Below are 13058 nucleotides of genomic sequence, written 5' to 3'. Positions count from 1 at the left end.
CTTCTTATGCACAGGATAGTCCCTCTTAGTCCTCTCATCAACGTTGTAACACTAGCTTTCAACACTGACTCATTGTTTGCGACGTTTCATATGGTAACAAAGTGCAGTTTCACATCAACCTATAGTTTTATTTTGAAATTGTAACCAGACATTGCATATATATTATTGCAAACTTGACCAGACATTGCAGATGTTGCCAATTATTGCTAGCTTGAACGCAGAGCCCCACACGTCTGACGCCACGGGTTCTCAACAATTTCACTGGGGCACAGCACATGGATGCAGGGGCACGTGCCCCTGTAAAAAGGGTCTAGAGACGCCTGTGTAACAGTATCATAGATTCTCCACAATGAGGAGCTGTTTGGTCACTGTCAGGTCATCATACCAACCTGCACCATCTACAGGAATAGTTCCCAACCTGTGTGTTGAGCCCAAAACAATGGGGCGTAAATTAAACCTGAAGGGGCACAAAATGACTAACAGGGAAAGCAGAAAAGAAAGAGGAAACTCCTGCCCTTACCCAGAACACTTTAATTCAATTAAACAATAGCTAATCATACTGTAGACAGCATACTCATCAATAGCCGAAGGCCATTTTCTCATCTTTGATAGCAAGTCTGACACTTTTGTCTGTTTCCTCCTCCTCTCTATTTTAGGAAGGACAGAAGAGACTGGACACAAAGCAGAGGAGAGAGGGAGACCTTTGTGACCACTCTGTGTCTGCAGTGACCCAGGCAGTCTGTGGGGAATCACCCAAAATGCTGCTTCTTCTGTCTGTCTGGCTGTCACTCTGCCGGTGTTTCTTTCTCCAGGCTCTGTCTGTCACTCTGTCTGGAGCTCAGAATAACTGCAGCCACTTCCCATCAAACACAGCCATCAGCAACTGGGCCAGACAGGCCAGCTACCTGGGCAGACAGTTTCTTCTCTGCACCTTTAAAAAGTCAGGGACAGTAACATGTTGAAAGAGACAGAATGAGCAGTCAGAGATTTTTTGTTAGTTGGTTAATTTTTTTTATACTTATGACACAAATGTGCTATATTATTAGTTTATGTTTTTAAACTAAGGTTTCCCTTTAATAATATATATTGTAAAAAGTGAATGCTACACAAAAATGTTTTGCTGAGATAGTTCAAGTAATGACAGGGAAAGATCACATCCCAGTGGTTTATCTTGATCGTACTACACTAATTACCTAACGATCTAATTAACAACACCTGGGTTTCCCTAACAAACCAGAACCCACCAAAACCCTTCCTGATCCCTCTTTCCACACTCACACTCTTTCTATGGAATAAATATGATCAGTAAACCTCAAACCATACTATTTAATTTTGCAGTGTTCAGCACTCCCACTAGGATGGGATGGCCCATAAAGGTACAACTCCACATCCTGCAAACTGCTCGTTTTGTAGATCTGCTTTATAGTATGCGAATGATGACACTATTATTACTGCCAGCCAAAGTTAAACAATTAAATTTCTTCTTGCCTAGTAAATGGGATCAACAGGTAAGTTTGTTTCCAGACCCTTGCACTAGATAAAAATGACCTAAAGACAATCATTAAGTTTCTCAGAGAGGCCTTCAAATCGTCCAAAGTCATTTTAAAATCAGTTAAAGGCACATCTTGTATTTCATTTATTAAAAGCATAGTGTGTCAACCCCTCCCAGCCACTAGGTGTGCAGTGTCCATTTCTTGTCTTGCAGGATGTGGGTCTAGGAGGAGGTCATCAGCTGTATGAGCTACACCTGGGCCCTGTGTGGTAGGGAGCTAAAAAGCTCTCCACCTTTATGTCTTACTCCCTTTTATTGCGGGTTTAGCTGCTGTTTGTTTTTTGTGTTGTGATTGACATTTCCACACACACGTATACTAACATGACTGATACTGATTTCCATCTTATTATCTTTAATATCATTTTGTAAAATAAATTATGTTATTGTTAAGATAACTCTGATGTGTTCCTGTTTCATCTTGATCTTTAAGTGTATACACACACTTTTAAGGCATTTCTAATAGATGTTTTATTCTGTGGTATACATGTAACACCTCACATTTTAATAGTGTATGCACTAGATGTGACTTAAATCGGGGTTTTTTTTGTTCATATAGCTTTGAGTGTTAAATATTTTGAGTATAGAAAGGTAAGAAACCAGTATTTTAGGTCAGAGGGACACTGTATGAGTGATTTGGCCCAACAATGTGCTTTAACATAAGTGGTCCAGCAGATGGCGAGGTAGACTCCAATTTATAGTTCCCAATAGCTTGATACAGTAATCTTGACAACATGGTAGTGGGATCAAAATCTGCTTCTTGTTTGAAAAACTGACACTAAATCAGTGGGATTCATCTGACTGGAGTAAAGGTAATTGGGTTTTAGTTGTTTAGAAAATTAAAAGTTAAATCTTGGGAGAATCCTCTGGAACATCTTATCTAATATACTATATATATATATATATATATATATTAGATATCTAATATCTATATATTACGTTATAAATATCTAATATCTATATCTAAAATCTATTTTTGTAAAGTCATGTTGTTCTTAAAATTAAAGGAAGGATATCTTTTTAAAATGAGTGTGGTCTATGTCTGCTCTGAACAGCTACTTAAATTGTGTTTTAGTCTATGATTAAACATTAAACCATTCTTTTCCATGAACGTTCTGGAGAGATACACTTTTCTAAGCCATAACCATAGGCCATAACCTACAGATATTTTGTAGCTTACGTCATCTTCTGAACTAGCAGTGAGTTAGAAGTTTTGTTTATTACCACTAGAGGGAAGCATGAGTGTAGTTTGGTTGTCTATTAAGTAAAATGCTGAGTCACTGTCAGAGAGACCTGCAGCAAAAAAACAACATGAGGTATCTTCACACTGCCAGTGTTCGATGTTGCACACTGTGGCTTACAAACACACCTGATCGGAACAGGTATAAATGATATATCAAGTCATATAAACTCGTGTTTGTTAAATTTAACTTTGGCTTAATTTGAATTCAGGAAGAGAAATTATCTTTTTTGTATAAGACATGAACCCTTAATGGGGCATGTTGGGTATTTGGATTTTGAATCAGAAATACTAACAGAAAACATGAAAATAGAACTTTAATAAGAGCATGGCCTAAATGAAAGGAACATATTTATCATCTCAATGTAAGTAACTAACTGGGACAGATCTGAAAGTGTGTGCTGCTATTTGCAGCTATCTCCTGCCACGTGTTAAATCAGTGACTATGACAGTAAAAGGATGGTTCAGGCTTACTTCTGAGGCCCAACAGAAGTGTGGTGTGGACCTCCTTATGATACCCTCAGTGTGGTGCTGCCAGTTTACGCTGAGATGCCCTCTGCTACACACTGAAATGTGCCAAGCTCAAGGTTAACCAGGAGAAAAGCTGAATGAGGTACATTTATCTGAGAAGAAAGAGGCTGTTTTAAGGCTGGTCTGAATTCTCTCTTTGTCTTGTGTGTCCTGATGTGTGGGAATATGTGTGTACATAAAAACACATTTGAACTCTGGATATTTAAATAAGTCCTCCACCTTCACTGCTCTAGACCGACTACATTCATGCATCATCTGAGTCCTAAATGGAGATTGAGAGGGAACAGCAGAGCCTGATTGACGTTTACAGCAGTCTAATCCTGTTTGATTTATAAATCCTGCTAGACTACGTTTACAATCATTTCCAAAAAAATGTCTTTAAAGTTTATTATTAAGCTCAAGCTGTCTGATTCAGGTTTTGTGAGTTTCCAATACATTATTAGCACTCACACTAAAATGCTGAAGTTTCTATGTTTGTTTTTTATTTTTATTTTAATACTTCAAGAGACATGATAGAGTTGTTGAGCAAGAATATATATCCTGCAACAAATTGACAAAAACAATAATAGAGTGAGAGCTGCTTAACCACTATGAACCACTGTCTTTTTATGCATTTTCTATTGTATGGAACATGTACATTGTACACATGTACCTGTACAGTGGAATGTAGGATTATGCCAAAATAGGGTTTGTGTGATATTCATGTTTTTCTTCTTGCTGGTGTAACAAAACAGGGAAAAAAGTTACAAATGCAGTTCAATACGACCGTCTTACGATAAAACCTACATTTATATGAAGGTTTGTTGAAAGTGAGAGTTGTTGATTCAACTTTAAGCTCTTTTTGATATTGCATTACACAAAGAGGTGTTATTTATCCTATCCTCATTGATTTAAACGGGGCAGACAGAACACCCGTCAGAGTAACACAATACAATTCAGCAGCACCAAAAAGAAAATTCTCCAAACATCTCTAAAACAGTTTCCACAAAAACTGAACATTATCAACTTTGTGAAAGTATGATTTATTTTCATGGCTGCAGCATTTTAGTAAGGTGTTCCTAACTGGCAATTGAGTATTAGTGGGTGTTGCCTTAAGACAGGGTTGAATTGTGGGTTGTTTGTAGCTTTAATTTTGCCCAGCTAACATAGTTGTCTATTGTTGAATTACCACCCAATCCCAACTCTGTCCATTAAGCACATTTTAACCAGGGGTTACAAGCATTGGCTTCTTGCTGGTCTGACAACCACATGTTTCTCAAGTCACCTGTTTTGACCGTTGAAATAAATCCCAAAGAACTCCAGAGATTCAACTGGTGTCAGGTGAGAAGGTGGAGATACTAAGAAACAACATAACTTAAAATATTTCCAAGACAAAAATTAACGTTACTCGCCGAGTGTACGTTAACGTTACGGATAACTTTAGCTTCACTCGAAAACACACCTGGACAAGCCAAACAAAGGTAAGATGAATGCTTAAGAGTATGTCATACTCGTACATGATGAAAGGCCTCAATGATAAAAACTTAACTTTGGCAAACCTACCTTTGGTAAAGCACCCAATCTGAAACACGAGTAGCTAAACACAGAACAGGATAATGTGGTAACGTTAGCATCTTGCTGAGCTAATGTTAGCTTGTTATTAGCATCATTCGTGACTACAGAATCATATCACCTTCCGTAAGCAACCTGTGGTAGGGACAGGTCAAACTATTTTTACCTGTTATTCAGGAGTGGATTACATTTCTTAAGGTATTTTCTTCAGATGTCTACTGTCTGTCAGGAATGACACAATGTTTATCCGGGGCGACACCAACGTTTAAATCCAATATTTTCAACGTGTGCCGCTCCACTAACTCAAAGCTATGGCAGGGCAGTGGTTAAGCACATTATTTGGAAATATTGAACATAAACATTGAACAAAAAAAAAAAAAAAAAAAAAAGTCGGATATCTGAACAAAATCTCCAGTTATCCCAAAAATGCAAATTAATAAAATTATAATAATAATCATCGGGTTTAGGAGCGTTGGTTAGTACATTTAGTTCACATATATTGTATTATTTAGGCTATTTATGCTCAGATAACCAAGACACAAAAATCTATAAGCCTAAACAAACCTACGAAGGGTTTGGACACTGTAGAGGGTTATAACTTTACATATTCCCAGGTGCTCTGTGTGTTCACTCTAGATAGCATATGAAGGGACCCCAGATATGATCAAAGACTGATACATTAACCCTGATAGCACATGTAATTAATGTAAAAGGGCTGAGTTGTTGACAATTTTACTAATCCATTTATTCTCGGCGCTCTAATTATGAAAGTTGCACCGGAAATAAATATTTTTTTTATCTGTCTTCACCCTCCCTTCCCCTCCCTCACCTCTTAGCACCCCCCACCCTCCACCCCCACCCTCTGGAGATGGAGTCAGCCTCGGCGTCGGCTCCAGGGGTTGTTGCCATGGAGATCCCGGTGCGAGGTGCGCTCCCGGTGGTGGAGGAAGACGAGGGCTACAGCGCGCCTCCTCCTGGGTCCGAGGAGCGACTACGGTACCGTCGAGGAGAAGGGAGACGGCGACGCGGGGTGCCGTTCAACCGGGGCGGCTACTACATGCTGATAGTGATCGGGGAGATCGGCACGGAGCACCAGCTGGACACCGCCAGAGCGCAGATAGAGCAGGGTGAGTGATGGACGAACAGCCGCTCTCAATCCGTGCTTGTTACCTTTTTTTTTTTAGCAGTTGTGTTTCAGAGTGCAGCGTTGGGATGGAAAGTCGCGGAAAAAGGTTAAAACCTGAAAACATCAAGAGGAGAGAAATATTTTGACGCAATGGATAGGATAGGAATCCATAGGTAGAGGTAGTTGCTGCAGCATTGCACCATGGGACACCACCACGCATTTTTCCCTTACCCACTGCGAACTCTATGACTGTAAAAATGCAGACTCAAGTTGTAAATGCAGCAGATGTATTTTTTACTTTAACAGAGCAGCAAGCAGCCTCCCTCTCAGTTTTAACAAATACTGTTCTATTTATATCGAGGCTACTAATCAATGTATGAATCAATAATTACAAAGTAAGCAGACATTAACAGACCTGATGATCAGCGTGGCTGTCTGTGTTGCTGCAGCCATCCAAAATGCTTCTTTGTATTTTAGCAGGCTGTGTTTAAGCTTGTGGATGGGTTGTCATGTAAACTCAAACTACTAAACAAACAGGTTGCAATGAGCAATGACAACACAACAGCTTCACAGATATTATTAAGGACAACATGCAGCTTTCTGTTTCCTGCTGGACTCGGGCATCCATTACTCAGCTGAATATCTCAGCACTGTCTGAGTTCAAAGCCTGCTTCTCATCTTGAGGAATTACAGCAGAGATTCTGTCAGTGCTGGCCGTCTGAAGTTTAGGGATGTAAAGGCATTGTTGTGAAGGATGTTGCTGTGTGTTGCAGACTCAGGAGTATGCCCGTCAGCAAATTTTCTGCTGTGCCGTTGCCACTCTAAGCTGTTCTTATTTCGGATGATCAATCGCAGTTTTAGATGCCTCCAAGGCGCCATAGCAACCCCATCCATCCCATGTGACCTCCTACAGTCGTTAGGGACTTGAATGCTGCTCTGTGGCGAGCTCAGTATCGCTCACGCCCCCGGCTCATTACAGCATCGATTCTTTCGCCCAGGCCGGTGTTTTAAGTGTGACTCAGTGTGAACGACCTGCCATTGACTCTCATTACATGTTATCTGCAGAGTCCTTTTGTTGGCCTGCAACAAGTCACCCTCACTGCAGTGTTGTAGTCAAACACGGTTAAATATCTTTTTATTAAATCAGATGTGATTTGTTTGCCTTTAAATCTGACAGTGCTACAGCTTATCATTCTTTTCATTATTGATTAATGTTACAGTAATTTTTTGTTCTGTCGTTTAGATGCTTAAATGAAATGAACTTCCCCAAAATCTAATGTAACTTTTCTAAATAGGTTATTTTCTTTACCTTAAAGAAAAGCTGCAACGATTACTCGATTTGTTGTCAGTTATTAAATGATTAAATGCAACTATTTTGATAATCAATTAATCGCTTTGATTCCTTTTTTTAAAAGAAAAAAACATTTTCTGATTTTAGCTTCCCAAATGTTCTTTCCTCCTCTATGACAGTTGATTGAATATATTTGGGTTGTGGACAAAAGACGTTTGAGGACGTCACTTTGGGCTTTGGGAAACACTGATTGACATTTTTCACAATTATCTGGACCTAACAACTAATCGATTAATCGAGATGGGGGTGTTGGTGCCGCAGTGGATAAGACACCCGCCTTTGGTGTGAGAGACCCGGGTGCACTACTCCACATCGACCAATGTGTCCCTGAGCAAGACACTTAACCCCTTAGATGCTCCAGAGGCAACTGGCGTGCGACCTCTGACATATACACATCAACTAATGTGTTCCTGAGCAAGACACTTAACCCCTTAGTTGCTCCAGAGGCAACTGGTGTGCGATCTCTGATATATATACATTGACCAATGTGTCCCTGAAGAAGACACTCTGGATTAACCCCGGCGTGCGTCCTTTGGATAAAAGCGGCAGCTAAATGAATAAATGTAAAATTATCGGCAGATTAATCAATAATGAAAATATTCATTAGTTGCAGGCTTAACTTCAAGGTCAGGTATGGGATTCTGGAGAAATGCCATGATATATAACACAGCATATAGTATAATGAGAATAATAGTTTACTCTTGCATCCTTTGCACTCTGATCACTGCACTATTTGTCAATATGTCTATATTGTTTTGTTCATAGTGTGTATATTAGTGTTGTCTATTATTGTGTTATGGTATTTTTGTACGAGTAAGCACATCGTGAGCAATGTACAATCCTGAGTCGAATTCCTCGTATGTGTTCACATACCTGGCAATAAAACTGATTCTGATTCTGATATAACTAACGTTAGCTAAATTGTGGGTTAGCAAACTGTTGCTACAATTGCTAACAGTTGCTAAGCTAACATGCTGAGAGGACGAGACAGCACAGCTCCAGACAGTGACACTCACGACTCTCCTGCTACTGTAGCTAACATCACAACAATAGCATGTCTTGGTAAACCAGAAAGTAAGCTGAACATCTGTGGGCAAGTCATTTAATGTTACCAAACACACAAATCATGGCTGGAATAGTGTTTTGTGGCGGGGTGCGGGTCACTTTGTTTGTTTCCCATTTACAGAGCCAGGGCTCTGTGCAAACACCTCATTTTTCAGCACACACAGATCGGACAGCCAGCGGCCTCCAAGGAGATATTCGCTGAGTTTGTTTCTGAAATTTATTGGATTAGAATTGCTTACCCCACCTTTATGGTTGTAGCTAATATTTTAAATTGTTTTTAAATAAATTGTTAACTAATAATTTTCTATTATTATTTTGAATAATCCAGTCATTGTTTGGTCTATAAAATATTCAAAAAACTTTGAAAAATGTTCAGAAGAAATATGTAAAAAAAAAAAAAAATCACAATTTCCTAAATGCCAAGCTGACATCTTCAAATAGCTTGTTATACTGACCAACAATCCAAAACCTGAAGGTAAAACATGCTGCAAATCCTCACATTTGAGAAACTGAAGCAAAGGAATCTTTGTAGCTTGAAAAATTACTTTAATGGTTAATAAATTATCAAAATAGTTGCAGATTAAGTTCATCTTATCAGCTAATTGATTAATTATCTAATTGTTTCTCTTCTAGTCTAACTAACAACCCAAAGGCCCTAGATTTACAATTATATGCAAAAAGAGAAAAGCATCAAATCCTAACGTTTAAGAAGCTGTAACCAGTGAATGTTTGCTTGACAAGTAACATATCATTTATTTTCATCATTTTCTTTTTAATTTGATAAACTAATCAATTAATTGACTTATCTTTTCAACATCAAACCTGATAAATTAGCATATTATCATTACTGGCTTGTCCAAATATTTTGCTTTTGCCAGGGCTACGACATTCACATGTTTATTTTTTAACCCATGGCTTAAGCCTAGTTCAGACTACGCGATTTTTAGCCCGATTTGCCGCTCGTTATGTGTGAACTACAGGCAGGCAGCTGGCAGAGCAGGCAGCTGGCAGAGCAGGCAGCTACTTTTTCACTACAAAACACTTTTTACTCACCTCCAGCTCTCTCTGTAGCTCAGACAATCCCTGCTACCTGCGTGTGTTAATCCATTGTTTTACCCATATTTTTTGTCTTTGTAAGTGGTATCTTCATAATAACAAACAACAGCTGTTTCATGTGTAGGTTTGCGTCATTTCCCGTTTCACATTTCATGTGTGTTTTCTTGACAAAACGTGGTTTGGACACCAGTTGGACACATCCGGAGCTTGTGATCCAGTGTTTCTACCACATGTGCTGGGGAGACTGTCAGGCCGACAACACCTTATTAGGATTAACAGATCACGATCGTAGAGAAACGGAAAGTTAGTGCGACTGGGGTTCTGACACTGAGCTTAGTGCTCTTCCCTTCTTGCTTTAGACACTATTAAGACACCATGTCCCAAACCTGATTCTGTGTGGTCACACGTTTCCCTTCATACAAGTGACTGTAGGTGCTCTGCAGCGTTTAGCAGCCATAATCCTTTGGCTGCATCTCAAGTGGGAAATGATGAAATGTTTTGCACACAGTGCAAGAAATTACCCATTTAGTAACTGATAAGGTATTAATAACATATTTGTATTAATATCATTATTAACATTTCACATTCCTCCCATCCAGTAACTGATGCTCGCCTCTTGCAGACGCTTCACAATGAACAACAGCCGTGGTCAGCTTGAATTATGAAGGTGACAATTGATTCGAGCTTTGAGATAGTGGATAAAAAGACAATCAACAGAAACTACTCAAGCCTCACCCGCCTCACAGCCCGCTGATTTGTTATTCATCCATATGCTCAGTATGTTCTGTATCTTTTGTAATGGACGTAAATCAAACTGACCGCTGCTCTTTAAAGGACTAAACTACAGCACATTTTTAAGACTATAGCAGATAAGTGTTTCATACTAAAAAGATTTTGGGTGGAGTATCTGCTGGATTGCTTAAGTGATGAGGTTGTTCACTGATTTTCAGTCACGTAGCTTTACTGGCCACGCTATGGTGAAGATCTTTATTCAGGCTAAAATTAATCTTTGATACTGGAACCTCCAGGTCTGAAAAATTAAGCCAACCCGGAAGTGCCAAAAACTGCAGTTCAATAAAAGCCTCACAGACTCACTAGGATAGTGTCTCGAAGTGTGTGATTGTGGAGATTGGGATTCAGCCAGTGGCTCTTCAGAAACATATGAATGATGTCACCTACATTATGTCCATGTTTGTACACAAGCAAACTAAATAACAGAATTTTTCAGTCTAACTTTCTTTGGTATGTTTAATCAAACATTTTAGCCCGATTTGGGACTGTCTAATCCACTGATAAAGCACAAATTTCACCTTTTGTGTTTTATGTCTGAGTACATTTTTTGAATGTGGCGTCATCTTTGTGTCATTAGGTGGATTCGAGATGACTGCGGCTGACTTTCGCCAGTTTAATAGTATAACGTGAGCTGCAGGTGACTGCATGGGCAGGGAATAAAAATGTCAAGTCGGACACAGTCTACCTGCATGAGCTTACTGTGAGCTGAGATGACTGATGACTGATCTCCAGCATTTGCAAGAAAAATGCCGCCTGCAGCCGCCTTGCTCCCGTGAGGTTTTAATGTCATGTGACATTGTGACGTTTTGCAGCGCCGGTGAAAGTTGGACACAATTTCTAACCAGCATGCCTTATTTTAAGTCCAACATGCATCATGTTAAGTCAGAGCTGTTAAATGCACCTATTCTGGTGTGCCAAGCTGTAATTGGCTCATTACTGCCCCCTACAGCCTAAAACATTCACTGCATCTGTGGTGGGTGAGAAAGGTGAGATTTATAATTTATTAGAAGTGTCTTCAAACAGTATTTTACAAGTGAGTATCAAGGATGACACTCAAATTGTTGCTTTGGCAAATGTACAAATAGTGAAATTGCCCACCCCACAATAAATGGCCGCTTCCCTAAGCTTTTGGGAAGCATCATTGACACAGTGGATAAGAAGGTCCTAAGCTGGGCCATCATATATGCATAATGATGTGCGGAGTATTAAGCAGACACTGATAACTAAAAGTAAAAGGACATGAGACGTTATTAACTCCACATTAACGTGTATAATATCAATCAATCCAGGTCTGTCATTATAGGAGAGTGAGCTTAACTGGCTTATTTGAACTGGTATAGTAATGCGACTAGTTATTATTTTCATTATAGATTAACCACCTCCTTGGCAGAGCAGCAGATTCAGACGCAAAAATATGAAGGCCTCCTTTATCCCCATCATTTTCCCTGTCTTCTGTTGACGCTAACAGTCTTTATATTGAGAGGATTGAGATGAAAAGGCATCCAAACCAGAGTAAGAGGTTGTAATTTTTATGCGTCTGGGAGTGCAAAGGTAGACATTTGCCAGTGAATGCTAACAAAAACTTGAGAACAGTGACACAGCATTTCTGAGAACAGACTGCAGTCTGCAGCAAGGGAACATCTTGTCCTCAGTTAAGGGCAAAACAAGGTCTTCAAAGTCTTTCTTGTGAAAGACGAGATTTTAGAAAAATTAGAATAATCAAATTTCTTGCTCTGGTTCAAGGAATCCACAAGTGGATAAGATGAGAGAGGTGTGGGTTTCTGGATGAGCTCTGACAAGTTCTCTCTGAAGTTTGACTCACTGCAGCTCAGTAGGATCTGATAAAGCTGGTGTGTGTGTGTGTTTGGGAGAAAGAGTGTGCATGAGATGCTGATCAGTTCTTTACCGAGTCATTTCTACTGATCCAATGAACTCTAATTAGACTAGTTTTCATGTTTAGTGCTTATGTTCATGTGGAGGCTTTTACTTTATATTACTTCATAACCAACACTTTGAAACATTTCATGATGATGATGATGATGATGCGGTATAAGCCTAATTATCAATTCACAAAACAAAAATAATGGAATTCAGTAGAAATATTAGTAAGTCATTCATACATGCTTATTGGCTAGATTCTGTGAAGTCTTCTACTAGAAAGGATAGAATCAGTCAATGGGCGTTTAACCATGACTTCTGAATAAAAATATAAAGTAGGATGACAGAGGATATAAATCTTTTACTTAAAGCTGTATCAATATTTTGAACGATGGTTATGTGTAATGTGAAAGATAGAGACCGTTCTCACCAGAAAAACAACAATATGTGCAGCATGTTATTATGTTATTATTATGTTTATAGTGACAGTGGACATCTCCAATGGCCATACAACGCTAGCAAAGGAGGAAGTCAGGTGTTTTTACGTAAGTCAGTACTGTGAGGTATGGATAAACGACCTATGTTGTCGTTTAGGTTGGACGACTTGTTGGAAAGATGTTGGTTCTTGTGACAAACACACAGAGAAATATCACCTGACTTTGCAGTTCCTCTTAGCTCTATAGATATAGATAGATAGCTCTTTTTGAGCTTATTGTTTTGGTTTTCTGGCCCTGTTATTAACTATTTTGAGTCAGCACTCTCATTAGATTGTTTTTCAGACGTGGCAGGCAGCTGTTTTCAGCTAAAAGCTCTGACACCTGAGCTAATAGCTCAGCACCAAATGGCACAGACCAAGTTTGATACAAGCTGGTGGACTTAGTAGAGCATTTACCAGCAAAAGTTATTTCCATCAGGGGTT

General features: G+C 39.3%; 1 protein-coding gene and 2 long non-coding RNA genes across 4 annotated transcripts in view; 2 read left to right on the top strand and 1 right to left on the bottom strand.

Annotated features, from left to right (window-relative positions):
• Positions 1–511: 511 nt before the first annotated feature.
• On the bottom strand, positions 512–5174 carry LOC119893827. Its single transcript, XR_005442841.1, has 2 exons — positions 5038–5174; positions 512–931 (listed from the first exon to the last, which is right to left on the bottom strand). It is a non-coding gene; the product is annotated as an uncharacterized LOC119893827 (long non-coding RNA).
• On the top strand, positions 1341–1942 carry LOC119893826. The gene is made up of 2 exons (XR_005442840.1): positions 1341–1508; positions 1706–1942. It is a non-coding gene; the product is annotated as an uncharacterized LOC119893826 (long non-coding RNA).
• A 537-nt stretch (positions 5175–5711) lies between the features above and the next one.
• Positions 5712–13058, top strand: part of map1ab (microtubule-associated protein 1Ab) — a 76166-nt gene continuing 68819 nt past the window's right edge. For both annotated transcript variants that reach the window (XM_038706179.1, XM_038706178.1), the window contains exon 1: positions 5712–5998. In XM_038706179.1, the coding sequence (XP_038562107.1) occupies positions 5740–5998 (259 nt within the window). In that variant the 5' untranslated portion in view covers positions 5712–5739. The remainder of the gene's footprint in view (positions 5999–13058) is intronic.

Source organism: Micropterus salmoides, unplaced genomic scaffold, assembly GCF_014851395.1.
Source record: "Micropterus salmoides isolate LMB-PRFRI ecotype aquatic unplaced genomic scaffold, ASM1485139v1 Ms_hic_scaffold_8, whole genome shotgun sequence".
Taxonomy (NCBI): Eukaryota; Metazoa; Chordata; class Actinopteri; order Centrarchiformes; family Centrarchidae; genus Micropterus; species Micropterus salmoides.
The sequence above is the reverse complement of the archived record's forward strand: the minus strand, read 5'-3'. Positions and strand labels throughout refer to the sequence as shown.